Source organism: Medicago sativa, chromosome 5 (assembly GCF_051527215.1).
Source record: "Medicago sativa cultivar Bolivia chromosome 5, Bolivia_mono, whole genome shotgun sequence".
NCBI classification, from domain to species: Eukaryota; Viridiplantae; Streptophyta; class Magnoliopsida; order Fabales; family Fabaceae; genus Medicago; species Medicago sativa.
Genome location: NC_140753.1, coordinates 13,658,645 through 13,676,043, shown reverse-complemented (window position 1 = coordinate 13,676,043; position 17,399 = coordinate 13,658,645). Strand labels below are relative to the sequence as shown.

Genomic DNA, 17,399 nt, shown 5'->3' with positions numbered 1-17,399 from the left:
TGTCACTTTCAGTTTCCAATGCAATAATAACTTTTTCTTTTCAATTATACCCTCCAATTAATACTCTGCACGCTACTTCCAAAGTATTACTTTTAAAACTAATCAATAGTTAATAAGGATAATTTGGTAAAATAACCATTCTCTTTCTTTTAATCATTGCATTTCTTAATATGTGTGTAAACACTTAAAACGACACTCATTTTGAAACGGAGGGAGTATTTCCAACCCTAATTATTTAATGTTTAGTTTAAAGGTAAATAAAGTTTGTGTCGGGAGCATATCTCAATTGGTAGGGACAATGCATAATATATGCAAAATCTCGGTTTCAAACCCCAAACACCACAACCAAAAAAAAAGGTAAATAAAGTTTGACAAATGATTGTCTTAGTGGTTGATCCTTCAAAAAAAAAAAAGATTGTCTTAGTGGTTGATAGAATTAATGGAGAAGTGTATGATTTTGTTGACTAATGTTTCTTTGAAGCTCAATCAAGAAGACATATGAAATTGAAACCATAATCTCGATGGCATATTACATAGTTAAAGACGATTATAGTTGATTTTCAATGTAGATTTTATATCGGATTTGTTGTTGTTTAACACTACTTCGAATAGATTGTTACCAACAAAGATATCATTGTTTGTACGCGCGGTTGTTAAATGCTCATCTATCAATGAAATATTTTTTCTTAGTCGTGGGGTTCATAATATTGAATCTCCCTTGTGTGTGTGGAGGGTTGTAATATGAATGAAATGTCTCATCATGTATATTTTTAGTGTCATTTCTTTGACGAGGTTTGGTCTGAGATTTTGAGTCAGTTTCGTATTAGTTGTGCTTTGAATAATAGTAGCTTTCTTCGTGTAAAGTGATGTGATAGTGCCTTCACGATATTCGGATGGTAAGTATATGGTTAATATGGAAGTATTGTAATCATGTTGGTTACTACTTCCATTTTGCTCCACACATCTAAGTTTATTGGTGTGAGATTTGAGACCGAATTCACAACATTATCAATATAGAATAGATGAATGATTGGTTGGCAGCATGATTGTGGATTGTGATTCTATGCTCTATTTGGCTTGATGAACAAGAAGACATTTTTATCTTGATGATCTAAAATATATATTTTGTATCATGACTCAAATAGAAAAAGAAACTTTGGTATTTAAAATAAGTAATCATTTTAGACAATTTTACCGAATTTAATAAATCACTACTATGGTTGGCTTTTCATGAATTAATTTGATGATAAAGATCGATACTATTAAACAATGAATATTAATGTATTAAGTTTTCATAAATTGTTTGTAAGAAAAATAAATTAATTCAGAATATGATTTTTAGCAATCATTGTACCCAAATGCGAACGAAAAAATCAAGAGGCACAAAATGTTTTATGAGGAGGGCAGACAACACTCATAGGCTAATACTTTCATTTTAGTACTCGCTCTTTTAGTGGATAAATGATAAATCTTACCCCTTTATGTAAGACACATTCTCAAAATTGTGAAAACAACATAAATTTCATCTAATAAGAGATAGTATTGAAAAAAAGTGTTAGACTTGAACCGTTATAGCTAGCATTTTTCAGGTTTTATATGGTGGATCATTATATGTATTTCGTAAAGTGGTTTTGTGTCGATTTCGTATACATATATTGCTAGCACTTTTTAAGTTGTACGTGTCAGCTAATTTTATATGTATTGCGTAAAAGCAGTTTATCGTCGTTTATTGAAAAGAGAGTGTTAGGCAGATATTACTAGCACGTTTCATGTTTTATACGATGGACCATCTAATATGTATGGTGTAAAGTGTTTTTTTGTCGATTTCGTATTGAAAACAGAGTATTAGATCGATATTGTTAGCATTATTCAAGTTTAATATGGTGGGCCAACTGATATGTATTGAGTAATCATATTTGAGACATGTTCTATATTAAATATAGAGTATGTACCTTTCCGGTGAAAATTTAAACATTGGTTTGTCACTCATGTAAGAACCTAATTTTCTCGGTCAGACCTACATAAGTAAATTGACACTTTTAACTTGGCTTAAAATTGATAATCAGCTCAGCAAATTAAAAATAAAAATATTTTATTTATGAATGAATCAGAACCTTTTGATTAATGTTTTTTGTTTTTTTAGGAAATTAATGTTTTTTGTTAAAATTCTATTAACTTTTTTTTCAACCTCATTTCCATACGTTTACACAAGATACCCAAGAAATGCAAGCCACCAACAAAAACACAAAATGACCAAGGTCAAGAAAAGACTATACTAAACAAGTTACTAGTAAACAATGAATCTGTCCTTTATTCGAGTAGTGTCACTGACACTTTACGAAATTACGTTGGTAATATAACATAACATCTGATGCTAATCTGAGTGAACTACGAAAGTGGTTGCTTTATTTGTTTTGATGTCTTTTGTCTCTTTTGATCCTTTGATCATTGAAGGACCGATGAACAGGACTAGGTTGTATGTGGTCTTATAATCAACCAGAGACATTCTTCAATAAAGCCAAAAGCTTCTAATGCGGCGAACATGATTATTATCACATGACATATCAATTATTTACGGAATAACTGACCCATTTTCTAAAAAAAGTGTCTCAAAATAACTGACCTATTTCAATTTTCAATACAACTTTCATCATTTCCAATACAATATAACACTAAATAATACTACTTTTATCATTCCCAATACAATATATTCTACTTTCCCCTTTATTTATACGTTTTTCTTAATATGTGTGAAAAACAAAATTGTGTCAATTAAATTGGGACGGTATTTATACATTACTTAATATCATACGCATTATATTAAGTTTAGATCTATCAATTCTTTTTATAAAGGGGAATGAAGTTGTTTAATTTTCTTAAAAATATACATGGCCCACGTATAATGAATGTCGCGAGTCTTGGATAATCGATATGAACGTTTCTGTTTAGGCGCCTCAATTTATCTAATGCCCCATAAACACCCTTAAAACATGCAAAAAATAAACTGAAAACAACTTATAAACATTTTTGTAAGATTTTCAAACCATCTTAAAAACATTTTGCATAGTAAATAAGCTTAAATAAAGCAATGCAAAATGTCATTGTATAAATTTAAGAGTGGACTTAAATCAAGGACTAGAAAGCCCACTTTGCAGACTGAGAATTTCGTGGAGGGGTATTGCTGTGTTGGTGGTCGGATTGATAGATTCCAACTGCTGAAGAAGGATGAGATGAAATAAGGTGGTGGTGGCCTGACATGAGATTTTGGTGCTGAAGAAAAGAACGACTTGGTATGAAGTGAATAAGATTGCTCTTTAGGCGCCTAGCATTTGTTCACATGAATTTACGGAATTGCAATTAATTGTCATTTTTTTAAAACGGTAGTTAACTATCATTCATCACTTTTTTAAATTTGTCAAATCACGTTTCAAATCAATTTTAAAAACGTGTCTGATAGACAATTAACCATCGTTCGATGTGTTTTAGATAGATACTTGTGAGCAATTACTAAGGATCTAAAGAGCAATTTCCTGAAACGAATGATATTAGTTCATAGACTGTATAATGTCTCAATTAATTTTTGTGACGGAGTCCGGTGAGCATAGCTCAGTTGGTGGCAAGGGCCGGGGTTCGAACCCCGGACACCCCACTTATTCACCTTATAAGGTGAATTCTAGCCACTAGGCTACCTGACCAAAAAAAAAATTTGTGACGGACTAAAAATCATTTTTTTCCTTAGAAACTTATTTGTGTTATGTATATTATCAAGAGCAATGCTATTTATCAAGAAAGATTTTATCAAGAAATTGTCCCGAAATTAATGTTAGCCAATAAAATCTCAGCCTAGCCGGAAATCATGGGGTGGTGGGTGTTATGTATTTTTTTTTATGAAACTTTAATAAATAAGATTAAAATCTAAGGGTGATTATTCTGCCATGTCATTCTTGAATTCATCAAGAAAATTCATTCTTGATATCTAGCATTTTCCTATCATCAATGGACCAAAATAAAGATTGATTCAGTATGTAAAGATCTACCATCAATGTAAAATTCTATATATAAGTACATCTACCAGCGTTCTTTATGCTTTGAAGTATGTCCTAATTTTTGTGAGCCTTTAAAGTTCAACTTAACTAAATTTTTTGTTACAAAAAGAACTAAAAAATGTCTATTTAAACAATTGAACTCAAATAATTAACGACTTTTATCAAAAATAAATTGTTTAAATAAACATGATTTCAATTTTTAGATGAAACAATTTAGGCAATATTTTTTTAGTGTTTCCTTAAATAGAAAGACACAAAATTGTACCTCTGTTCCTCCTTTTTCTGTACTTAACACTTCTCAAACCTCACTCGAATCTTCTTATACTGATCAAAATTCTCAAAACCCTAATTTACCACCACCAATGGCGACGAGAAAATCCACAAACCTCCTCAAACACCTTATCTCCACGCGCCACCACCTCACCCACCCCCGCACCGTAACCTACATGCCCCGCCCCGGAGACGGAACCCCTCGCAATGTAACCCTAATCCCCGGCGACGGGATCGGCCCTCTCGTAACCGGCGCTGTTGAGCAAGTAATGGAAGCGATGCATGCGCCAGTGCACTTCGAGAAATTCGAAGTGCATGGCAATATGAAAGCGATTCCATCTGAAGTGATGGAATCGATTAAGAAGAATAAGGTTTGTTTGAAAGGTGGATTGGCGACTCCGATGGGTGGTGGTGTTAGTTCGCTTAATTTGCAGCTGAGGAAGGAGCTTGATCTTTATGCTTCGCTTGTCAATTGCTTTAATCTGGAAGGATTGACTACTAGGCATGATAATGTTGATATTGTTGTTATTAGGGAGAATACTGAAGGGGAATATGCTGGTCTTGAACATGAGGTTGTTCCCGGTGTCGTTGAGAGTCTCAAGGTATTCAAATTATGATCAATTTATTATACTAATATTACATTATGCGTGTTTTGTTAGTAATTTTATTTATTAAGTTAATTAATTAATGGAAGATACATTTGATGATCAAACTTACTAGCGAAACACATATTCAATGACCAAACTATCACATTTGAATATTAATTTTGTAATCTTGATACAATTAAGATGGTGGAAACTCAAGTTGACGGGATATGATTAGGAATGACAACATTAGAGAGGGAGTTGGGGTAGCAAATGCTGGAGAGAAGATGTGGAAATTCGACTTAGGCGGTTTGGGTGTGTAGAGAGAAGACCTGTTGATTCTTTGGTAAGGAGAGTGGATAAGAGAACTTACTAGAGGGCAGAGGCAGAGGAAGACCTAGAGAACCATAAGAGAAATTGTTAAGAAAGATCTAGAGATTAATGAGTTATAGTGACGATACATCACACATACGAGGACTAACATGATTTTTTATCCCTTATTAACTCACGACAATAAACTTACAATCAGAATAATTTAGAAACGTTACAGTTAAGTGATTTTTCGGTTGTATTTTTGTTAATTCAAACTTGTTGTAATCAGTAATTCACTTGTAGAAATTGTGATAACGTGTGGAGTTTGTTTCTATGAGTACTCACTCATTGGCTGGGCTTTGAAATTTGAATCATTTCATGGCTAGGTTTGCTGAATTGAGTAGTGACTAGTTTGTAAGCATTGTAATATTTGATCTATTCATCTCACAAGAAAAAACTAGGATTGCTGGCTTTTAGATGAATTGGAAAGCAGTGATGTATAATTTGCGTGTTTATGGTGAAGAATCTTGAAGAATTGCTTGTACCTTTTGCATGGTAGATAACTCGGAATATACTTTGTATTTAACAGGTCGTTAGACTTATTTTGCGTCACAAGTTGTTAGACATATTTTGCATCGGAAATTTGTGGGGAAATTCCCATCTACAAATTAATTAGGAGGTTTAATTTCTTCGGTGAAATGGATTCGGGTTGCAAGTTTAGGATTTTTTTGTTCTCGAAAGCGGTGATAGAGAATGCTATTTGGTAATATGCGGGTTTATTTTACTTATATTTCCAAGTCCTTAGAAACTGGTGGCCTTAGCTTCTCAGATGATAAACCCGTATTGCATTCACTGGTAATATTCGAATTTGAATATAATACATTCATTCTTACGGAAATTTCCAATCATCTTTGGGATACTTGATGGAAATGCTAACTAAAAGAAAAGTAGTGGTGCATAGTAGTTATACTCCCTCCGTCCTAAATTATAAGCAAAAAAAACTCATTTTCTTTGTCCCAAATTATAAGCAAAAAAGACCAACTTTTATCATATTTAATTATGTTATTTCAAAAAATTATCTTTTCCAAAGGAAAATTAAATGCAAAGTGCATTCAATTTGCTTTCTCTTTCATTTTCTCAATAACCAATAACCAATGGAAATTGTTTTTACATCTTCCTATAAAACTTATTTCAAGGATAACACAAGAAACTATGTTGCAAACTACTATGTTTTAGTTTTCTTAATAAATGTGATTTTTTTTTTGCTTATAATATGGGACAGAGGGAGTATTAATTAAGAATATTAGTTTTTAATTTTTTTATTTCTTTTGTATGCATTGTGTTGTGTACTTGCTGCTCCACTGTTGATGTCCTTTAAAGGTTGTTTATTGTAATCATGCTCAGATATTTCCCGTTTCTTAGAGGACTATTCTTTAAATGTAGAGGTTTTATTCCTTTATATTTGCTGTATAGATAGATTTGTATTGTAATATTTAAATGTTATATATCTCATGATGTTAGCACCTTGACATTGTGACATGTGGGTTTTTGTTTGCACCTCATACTCAAATTTTGCTAGGTAATAACAAAGTTCTGTTCAGAGCGCATTGCTAAATATGCTTTCGAGTATGCGTATCTAAATAACAGAAAGAAGGTGACTGCTGTGCACAAAGCAAACATTATGAAGCTTGCAGATGGTTTATTCTTGGAATCTTGTCGAGAGGTTGCCACAAAGTATCCTGGAATCAAGTATAATGAAATTATTGTAGACAATTGTTGCATGCAGCTTGTTTCAAAGCCTGAGCAATTTGATGTCATGGTATGTATATTTATAATTTGACCCTGAATCCCAATTATTTATCCACTTTTGGCTGATATGTTTATGAGTCCAGCACTTGTTTAAACATTTTTTTAAATAAAAAAATTTGGTGCTATTAGTTTGTTGGTTAAATAAGCAACTTTTTCAATTAAATTGTGACCCATGTGTCTGTTTATATTTCCTTTTATTACTTTGGAGAATTAGTGCCAACTGCCATGGGTTTCTCTGTTGTTTAATTTGTTGACTTCTGCCACAGAAATCACTGGATAAATGAGTAGCATTGTAATAAACTATAAACAATTATAGCCAAAGATAATTATTTGAGTCTTTACTTCTTTTGTATGAGATTTTCTATCGTTGGTTCAATCAAAAGGTTATTTTTGAAAGCAAATTAAACAGGAGTGGAGCTAGCCATTTGCTTATCTCTGGGGGTGGGGGCAATAACATAATGAAGGAAACTTTTTTGAGAGGATAACGAAGGAAACTTATTTCTCAAATAAACATATCAAACTTAATCAAAAATCAAAAGATTCTGTATATTTAATTCTTTTATATCATATGTAAATTAAATGAAATAAAAAAGAAATCATTCAATAGTGATTTTGAAAAGTTGAGTTGATAATTCTTTTATATCATCTGTTTTGTTTGTCTAGAAAAATTGAATTGCTTATGCTCTCTTTGTAGTTACTGTGGAGATTATAAGAATCAAAACAAGACAAATCAATCTAGCAATTAAGTTTTGTTTTACCTTTCTGTTTCTGCTAATTTGAGTAATTTCTGGTACAAATTGAGTGCTGCAAGTAATGTTTTAGTTATCAGATAAAGTCTTCTTTTTTGTTAGCCTTTGCTACCCAATAAGTATTCAACGAGCCACCCTGCACAAAAAGAAAATCTAGGAAGAAGGAATGAAACAGTATTTGTGTAGGACAGGGCCTTGGAAACAGTGATGGCATCATAATTTTTTTAACATAGGTTCCCTAGTTTAATCTAATTATATGAGAGGATATATGATAAATAAGTTATTAATTAACTTTTGTCATTTGAAAAGGTTGGATGTTGTATTTAATTAGGTTTTGATATGGCCATATTGTGCCAGTTCAACAGAAATAGATACTAGTTAGCTATCTCCTTTATCCCTCTGAGGAAGTATAACAAATGGATTTGTATTTGTAATAATGAATATAAAAGGGGTACCCTTCCCGCCTGTTCTCTTGGTGCCACTTGAAATTAAGAAAACATTGAGGAGTTTGTTGATTAACATGACGATTCTTTCTTGCTAGTAATTGATTGGTCTTTTTCCCAGTCATTTTGCTTTTGATTTTAAATTCAAAGTCATAAACACTATTTCTGCTTGCAGGTTACCCCCAATCTTTATGGAAATCTTGTTGCAAATACAGCGGCAGGCATTGCTGGAGGCACTGGTGTCATGCCGGGAGGTATAAATATTACTAATAACTATCGCTAATGTGTTGAAACTCTAGAGCTCTCATTTGATTATGCCGTGGCATTTTTCTTATCAAATAGTATCTTGCTTCCATATGGTCACTGTCGTTATGAGATGTGTGAGGGGGTGACTACCACTCAGAACTGTTGAGTCTAGATTTAGAGTGTATTAATCATGTTTGTCTAGTTCTTTCAATCAATTATTTCAGGAACATTTTTCATTCATTGAAAACTCTGCCAAAATATAGTGATTGATTAAATTAGAGATTGTATATTCAATGAAAACAAAAAATAGAGGTGGTATAGAAATCAAACTGGAAATTCATTTATCTTCCTCAACAGGTTGCAGTATGGAGGCAACAGCAGCTGTTGTGGGGTAATGGAGTTGTCAAATGGTAGTGACAACATAATTGGCATTTTACTCTTCTAAAGTGAACATTTCACTTTAGATGATAAAGTAAGAAATCTCAACCATTAATGAAAAATCAACCTTCAATATTTTAGCAGTGTATAGTAAGTAAACTATGAATGTGTTGAAATATCGACTATAAGTTTTCTCGTCAGTCGTTGAGGTCTTGTTGTACTCTAAAATAAGAGTTTGCTTTAGTTGAGTCAAATAACGGGGATGGGTTGGAGTCTGGTGGCGGCAGTGCTGTTTGTAGGATGGAGATTCTAATGAAAATATAGATAGGGCAGTTGGTCCTTTGTGTTGGACCTGTGGGCTGAATTTGTGGAAGGTTATCTAGATAGAAGTGATTGTTGAATAAAGCCACTTTAACCTTAAGCTTGAATATCTCGATTCATGGATGAAATGTCTTTGCAGGTAATGTTGGGGCTGACCATGCTGTATTTGAACAAGGTGCTTCCGCAGGAAATGTTGGTAAGGAAAAAGTAGTACAAGAAAAGAAAGCCAATCCTGTGGCACTTCTCCTTTCTTCCGCAATGATGCTCAGACATCTTCAGTTTCCTGTATTTGCTGAACGATTGGAAAGTGCTGTGAAACGAGTCATTTTAGAGGGTAAGTACAGGACAAAGGACCTTGGAGGGACAAGCACCACCCAAGAGGTTGTTGATGCAGTAATAGATGCATTGCAGTAATTATATATTCACTTGCTCATCTACCAAATGAAGTTAGAGTTTGAAATTAGTCGCTAATTATCGATAATGTGTTGCACCCTTTAAAGGTGAAATCATCAATTTTTTTGTTCTGAATAATGTTTATTTGACGCATAAAATTATGCGATAGAAATTTTGAAGAGAGCTTTGTCTGTTTGACAAGAATAATCTATTATATAAGAATAAGATATGAAAATCGTTAAAAACTTTGAGTTTATTGTCTCAATAACGTAGTCTATGGGGTTTGCCATGCTATAGAAAGTGACTAGAGATTTTTAGTGCCACCAAAATAGTATCTTACCCGTTATAAACCTTTTTTTATGGTTTCTCCGATTACAGAATGAGTTTCTATCAGTCAGAGAGGTTTGAAACTCTATCACTGTAGAGACTGTGGGGATCTACAAGATTCTTCATCAATGGAGACAGAGGGAAAAACATCTTTGGTTGAGAACGACAATAGTGACATGGGACATTTTGCGGGTGAGCACTCCCCGCCCCACTCACATTCCTTCTCATAGTCAGGTTCATATATCAATGATAAATTGTTACCTCTGTAAGGTCAAGCAGTTGCTAGTGTATCACTCGCCCACACATTACTTTTTAGTTGGGATCAAGTCAAATACTCACGTAGCAAATTCCGCAGTATGTATCAGCTATTATTCCACAATTTCATTAAACAAAATGAAATTGTGGAATAATAGCTGATACATACATGCAATATTCAGGCACATGCTTTTGGGTCCATCAGATGATAATGACTTTAGGTTTTATTGCTTAAATTGTTTTAAGTGACGAATGTAAAGAGATGGATTCTAAAAAAATGTTTCCCTTAAAAAATTGTAATGTAATGAAGAGGTTTGCATTTTGTCATTTTCTAACGAGCAAAGCATCCCCATCCCATGCTTCTGTTAGAATTCAGTATGTAATTTGTCCAGGTTCTAAACCATATCCTTTGGAGAAATTAATTCGAAGTGATTCGGCCAATTTTTGCATACTCCCAAACTTTTCTAGAAAAACAAAATACAGATTAATTGCAACATTCAACACAAGTCATAATACATATATAGATTGTATATGTCTTTAGGAAACAATGACATCAAGTGTCTACAATAAAACAACAAATAAGTTTATTTAAGATTATTACATGCTTGTTTGGCACATTCCATTTTGCCTTGTTTTATTTATTATCATGCAAACCACTGATTTGGCTTTGCTGCAGTAATAAATTCGCACAATCATGCAGTCTGCATATCGGTGATAATTAGATTAGAGATTAAATGGTGCATTAAGCAATCTATTTTGAAATTTTTAAACTCTAAAATATTAAGCTAGATATATGGGTTGTCCGATTTTGATTCAACCATCACCGATGTATGTGGACTGCATGAATATGTAAAATTTGTTATGCAATCAATCCAAATCCTACAAACCACGCCTTAATTAATTGAGTCACACCACCCAATACTTTTAATATTTTCTCTAATAACAAACTTTTGTACCTTACCAGTTGAATTAAGAGGCAAATCACCAAACACCACACTCTTAGGAACCATATGAGCATCTAATTGATCTTCACAAAACTTGATAATATCTTCAACATTAGCACTACATCCATCTTTCAATTTCACAATTGCACAAGGTGACTCAACCAAACACTCGTCACCATCATCATCATATCTCCCCACAACAGCTACTTTCAAAACCATTGGATGATTCAACAAAACAGCTTCCACCTCTAATGAACTCACAAACTCACCCTTAGAATAAATAATATCTTTTGCTCTATCTTTCAAATTGAAAGAACCATTAGGTAACCTAACACCTAGGTCCCTAGTCCTATACCAACCATCCCTAAAAGCTTCATGACTCACTTGTGAACTCTTAAGATACCCTGACATTGAAGTATTCCCTTTAAACATGATTTCACCTATGGTTTTTCCATCATATGGAACACTCTTCATTGTATTTGGATCTTTCACATCAACTTCAACCATCATAAAGTCAATAACCCCTTTTTGATCAACATAATTCAGCTTTGTAATATCATCATCAAAGTTTTGTTTCCACTTTCTTACAATAACTGGACCTAATGTTTCAGTCATACCATAACCAATATTAACATCAAATCCAAGCTCTGCCACTTTGTTAAGAATTTTGAATGATGGTAATATACCAGCAACTGTGACACTCACCTTATGAGAAAAATGCCTAATAATGTCACAGTTTGCAATAATTTCCAGAAGGGTAGGTGCACCACACAAATGTGTTACCTTATGAACATGAATTGCTTCAAAAATATCTTTTGCTGAAAAATCATTTCTAAGACAAATGTTTGTGCCACCAAGAGCAGGCATTAACCAAATGAAACACCATCCATTGCATCTAAACATGTCAACTGTCCATAAAAACACCAGCATAGGATTCACATCGAAACGAGTAATAGTCGCGAGTGAATTAAGGTAGACACTTCTATGATTATAAACTGCTCCTTTTGGAATTCCAGTTGAGCCTGATGTGTAGTTCACTGATATAGGATCACATTCATTTCTAGGCATTGAAATCTTAAAATCTTTTTGTCCCTTTTCAAGAAGTTCATCGTATATTAAGGTATCTTGAGGTATATCTTTCACTAGTTGGCCATGATCTTGTATTAGGACAATAAGGGGTGGCTTGAAATTTCTTTGGGAAATTATTTTTGATGCTTTGAGTACAGAATCAATAAACTCATAGTCTACAAATATGATTTTGCAAGACTCTAACTGTTCCAATATTAATGCTAATGTTGTTGCATCTAGTTTGAGGTTAAGTGAAGAAATAATAGCACCTGCCATTGGTACACCAAAATGAAGTTCATAGTGTGCTGGAGTATTTGGTGCCAAAGTTGCAACCTGTTTATAATATAAGAAAGAAAATTGAGGTCTTCATATGTATAGGAAAAAAATTCTTTTCGGTTATAATGAGCAATTACATGTTGGTTAGGTAAATTTATTTGGAAAATAGAGTTGATGACAATGTTAATTCATTAATCAAAACATAAATTAAAAGGTTAAATGCATTTTTGTCCCCTTTGAAAAATTTGGAATTCCAACCTTATAATTTAAATATTCTTCTCTTAGACATTTGTGGCATATGACCGTACAAAACAAATGATGTGGGAGGGGATAAACCGAAATTAGACAAGCTACATTTTAGTGTTTTTGCTAGACCATTATATTAATTTGTATTCTCATGTTGCATTTGTTTAGAAACTTTTGTAAATAATCAAATGGAGGATCATATAGCTAGTTTTATATAATATTGACTTTCTAATAAAAAAAATATATTGACTTTGATAGAAAACCTAATGGTGTGCTTCATGTTTTGACTAGGTTATCTTGATTATTTGTTTGTCGCCAAGTTTTTTATTATATTCCTCCTTGTATTTTGAATTCTATATTAACCGAAATGCAATGAATATGGTTGTTTAAAAAGAAAGATAATGCAATGAATATGGTTGTTTAAAAAGAAAGATATATGATAGATATATACTTTTTTTAAAAAAATAGATATGTTGTTATTTTTTTATTGGTGGTGGCCGGGGTTTGAACCCCGGACCTTGCATATATTATATATTATATCATGCATTGTCCATACCAACTGAGCTAAGTTCACGATGACAGATATGTTGTTATTTGATAATAGAATAAAGTAAGTAGTATCAATTGTTAGTTAACAAATCAAATGTAGATCTTTTCAAAAAAAAATAAAAGTAATCAAATGTAGATATTATATAGAGTAAGTTACACTCCCCTTCCCTCAAAGATGTTTGAATTACACTCATCTCCCCTCTTATGTTAAAATATGCACTCCCCTTCCTTGAAAAGAAAAATTTATACTCCCTTCCCCTATAAGATGCTTGAATTACAACCCTCTCCCTTAATAATTAAATATGCACTACACTTTAATATATTTTAACTTAAATAAATATTTTTATGATATATACTAATTTTGAACCACCATTTAAAAAAAATAAATTCATTTCTTTATAATTTAAATATCAATGATAATTAAATTTAAATATTTTGCTATTAATTTTATATTTTAGAGTATAAAATTAATTTTTAAATAACCATAATTTATTGTATTTTATAATTTTTCACATATTTTAATTTTATCTTCGCTTGTTTCATATTTTTTATTAGGCTTTTCTTGGCTTGTTTCATATTTTTTATTAGACTTTAAAATTACATGTTAATGAAATTGTGAATAAAAAATTGCAAAATATGTATTCAAATTTTGATTATATTAAAATAGACCTGCAATACTATTTTTTTTCCGAAGTGTGTTAGATTATTTTTTTTCTAGATTATTAGAAATAAAAAAAATTATTGAGAGATTAAAGTGTAGATTTTAACATAAGAGGGGAGGAGAATGTATTTCAAGTTTCTCTTAGGGGTGGGGAGTGAAATATTTTCTAATATATTTTGAATGAGAGGTGAGAGGAGTGTATATTTTAACAAAAAAGGAAAGGTAATGTAATTCAAACATCTTTGAGGGAATAGAAATGTAATTTACTCTTATTATATATAGATACATCATCATAACAAATATTGACTTGTCAAAAAAAAAAAAAAAAAAAGAGTTTGCTAACGTAACAACCCTTAGTTTTTTAATTTGTTTACATTCTTAGAGATTCATATTCCACACCAATCTACTATAGTGTACAATTCTGTAGTGAATTCAGAAGAGAATGAAAATAAGGAGAAATAGAAAAAAAGGAATAGACCATGTACAAGAATGGGGAAAATACTTGGGTGACATAATGTCACCGTGACATTAAATTTGGGCCACACAAAGGTGTTGTGTTGTGTAGCCCAGATGTGTTGTATGTGTTGTGTGGCCCAGATGTTGTGTGACAATGTGTGTTGTGTGGCTCAGATTTAATGTCACGGTGACATTATGTCACCCAAGTGCTTCCCCAAGAATGGTGTGTGTTGTAATGTGAGATCATACTCTTCCAAACAGAATGATGTCAGAAAAGGATAGTAAAAAATAATAATAAATCTGTGTGGACTTCCCATATTGAAGACATTCTAATGGCTTAAAATAAAGTTTTTCAAAGACTGGACTTTCCATTTTAATAACGTGTTTTTTTTAAGGGATTCTAATAACATGTTTTTTCTTAATGGCGTAAATTCTGGTATGGAATGAAATGTCAATGACCTAACTCGGTCTTAGAATAAGGACAGCGAATTAATCATTTTAAAATATATGAATATAGACTTGACTAAAAAATATATATATATATATATGAATATAGATAAACAGTGTTGAACACGGTATACATGTACTGTCCCATTTTCCATAATTACGCGCTTATAGAATTATTTCAGATCCTGAAGGAAAAAAAAATATGAAATCATTCACTTCCAATGAATCATCTTCTAACTCCAAATACTTGGTCTATTGATAAACGATAAGTTTTAGACTCGATAGTCACACGTTTGAGCCATGTTAGAGTTGGTAAACGATAAGTTTTAGACTCGAAAATCACACGTTTGAGAGAGTTTTTAGAGAGAGATGAACTTTGTAAAGGCTTTTTTGAATTCGATGGCCTTTTCGTAACGATATAATTTTACAAATTTGGATTAAATTTTTATCATTAAAAAGAGTTTAAAAAGATTCACATTAACATAAAATGATTCTGATACATAAAAAATACACACTGTAGTTAGAACCTTGGCAATATATAAAAGCCTTTTTTGAATGTTTTAAATCACAATAACAAATATAAATTGAATTTTGAATGAAACTATAATGAACGAGTCATCAATGTGTGTGTAAACACATATTTTTAGATTTTACATTTTTAATATGAACGGTGTGAGTTTGTTTGCAGATTTATCCTTTTTATTTTTAACGATATAAAAGTTGTGTTGTATTTGATATAATTTAAATGGGCTTGATCATTATTATGATATTGTAATAATCAACCGTTGATTCAGTGAAATTTAATATTTATAATTAGGATCTTGCTAACCAGTGCCCTCAGAGTATTGGTTAAGGATTCTATAAATAGAAATTTTATCTTGGAAATATAAGATGTTATTTTTGACCAAGTAATGATCTCACAACTCTTTCATGAAAACTTGTTTGTTTTGGATGCTTAACCAATGTCATCGGGGTACTGGTTAGCATTATCCTTATAATATGAAATTTAATATTTATAATTAGGGTCTTGTTAATCGGTGTCTTTGTCTTTGGGGCACTGGTTAAGTAATTTAAAAATAGAATTTTTGTTTTGAAAATATAAGATGTTACTTTTGATTAAGTAATAATTATACCACTTTTTAATAAAAACTTACTTCTTTGGGTTGTATAACCAATACTCTGGAATACTATTTAGCATTCTCCATAATTAACTGCTAATTACGTGCTAAAAAACTTTCATTAAGTGACTGCAAAACTGGTTGCTTGGTTGCCAAATTGATTAGTGTAATCGATTCAAAGAACTTTTTTTTTTTTGTTAATCCTCCATTACTCACAGAAAGGGGATCTCATAATTTGGAGTTCAGTGGTAAGCTCCATTCCTCACAGAAAGGGGATCTCATAATTTGGAGTTCAGTGATAAGGTAAGTAAAGTCTAGGCAAAATTATTTCACCCAATAATCAAGTTCAATCATCCTCCTGTGGAGCTTATTAACTATTTAAGCCTAATTGTATGATTTAATGACCAATTTAAAACCATGGATAGAACACTAGTTTGTATGGACCAATTAGAATAACCAGTTAATTAATTCATGCACGATTGAAGAACATAATTCTATTGGTAAACTGTAACAAAATATTGGCAAACTCTAACAAAATATAAGCAAAAAATATTTAAAAAGTAATTAGTCCAAAATTTAGACAAAAACATTTGACTTCTTAGATCTGATTTTGTGCTTATATTTTGTTACAAGTGATATAAAACATTGATCATATATATTTTCTAATTTAAATTACATTGATACATTATATTTGGTCATGAAGAGGGAACAAACAATAGTTGGCTGTAGATGAAATGAAAGCAGGGCAAAGGAAAGTATACGAATTAATGTAGTCATCATAGGGAGATAGGGAGATAAATGAACTTACAATATCACCATTAGAAATTCCTAAGTTGACCAAAGCAGAAGCAAGGTTGAGACATCTTTCATAGGTTTCTCTCCAAGAAAATCTAACATGATCATTGTAGATGATGGAAACCTTGTCACCATACACAGTGGCTGCTCGTTCTAGGAAACTGATCGGTGTCAAAGGTATGTGTGAACCTTTAGAGCACTCAACCAGGTCTTGTGTCATGGTAACGTCCTCACTGGTTCTGGCTCTGTACGGCTGGTATTTGCTTAATTTATGCAACATATATATAGTGCATTAATATTTTGTGGACCTGTCAAAATAAATTTGGTCCACTAGAGTTAGGGATGGCAAAGCAGGTCAGCCTGTTTAGATCCGCCTCTCTTAAGCCTGCAAAAAAACGGACAAGAACCTGTTACATGTGTTTTTACACATTGTTTCAATGCCAAATCATAAATTTAATAAACGAAAAATTACCAACATAATTTAAATTGAAAATTTGATACGAAAATCAACAATTGTCATAGAAATATGTCATCGAAATACAATAAACCAATGTCATGATAATTTACAAGAAACCAACAAATCCCACAATAACTAAAAACAAGTCATAAACATAAACATAATGTCCTACTAGTCCTGCTCCTGGTCCTGGTCCTGGTCCTGTTGATGCTGTTGTTGCCGCCTCCTCGGCCTCTGGCCTTGTCTCCT

The 17,399-nt window shown here is 32.1% G+C and overlaps 2 protein-coding genes across 3 annotated transcripts; one reads left to right on the top strand and one right to left on the bottom strand.

The window, feature by feature from the left end:
• Window positions 1-4,315: 4,315 nt before the first annotated feature.
• On the top strand, window positions 4,316-9,796 carry LOC146920274 (isocitrate dehydrogenase [NAD] regulatory subunit 1, mitochondrial-like). 2 transcript variants are annotated; one of them, XM_085713681.1, is made up of 4 exons: window positions 4,316-4,918; window positions 6,804-7,031; window positions 8,389-8,467; window positions 9,298-9,796. In XM_085713681.1, exons 1-4 carry the CDS (start codon window positions 4,409-4,411, stop codon window positions 9,570-9,572), a joined length of 1,092 nt encoding a protein of 363 aa, XP_085569807.1. In that variant the 5' UTR covers window positions 4,316-4,408; the 3' UTR covers window positions 9,573-9,796. The 2 variants fall into 2 exon arrangements, with proteins under 2 accessions (XP_085569807.1, XP_085569806.1); XM_085713680.1 differs by having other exon boundaries at window positions 6,792-7,031.
• Window positions 9,797-10,593: 797 nt separating this feature from the next.
• LOC146920273 (butanoate--CoA ligase AAE1-like) lies at window positions 10,594-16,948 on the bottom strand. The gene is made up of 2 exons (XM_085713679.1): window positions 16,707-16,948; window positions 10,594-12,478 (listed from the first exon to the last, which is right to left on the bottom strand). Exons 1-2 carry the CDS (start codon window positions 16,911-16,913, stop codon window positions 11,027-11,029), a joined length of 1,659 nt encoding a protein of 552 aa, XP_085569805.1. The 5' UTR covers window positions 16,914-16,948; the 3' UTR covers window positions 10,594-11,026.
• Between the last annotated feature and the right edge of the window lie 451 nt (window positions 16,949-17,399).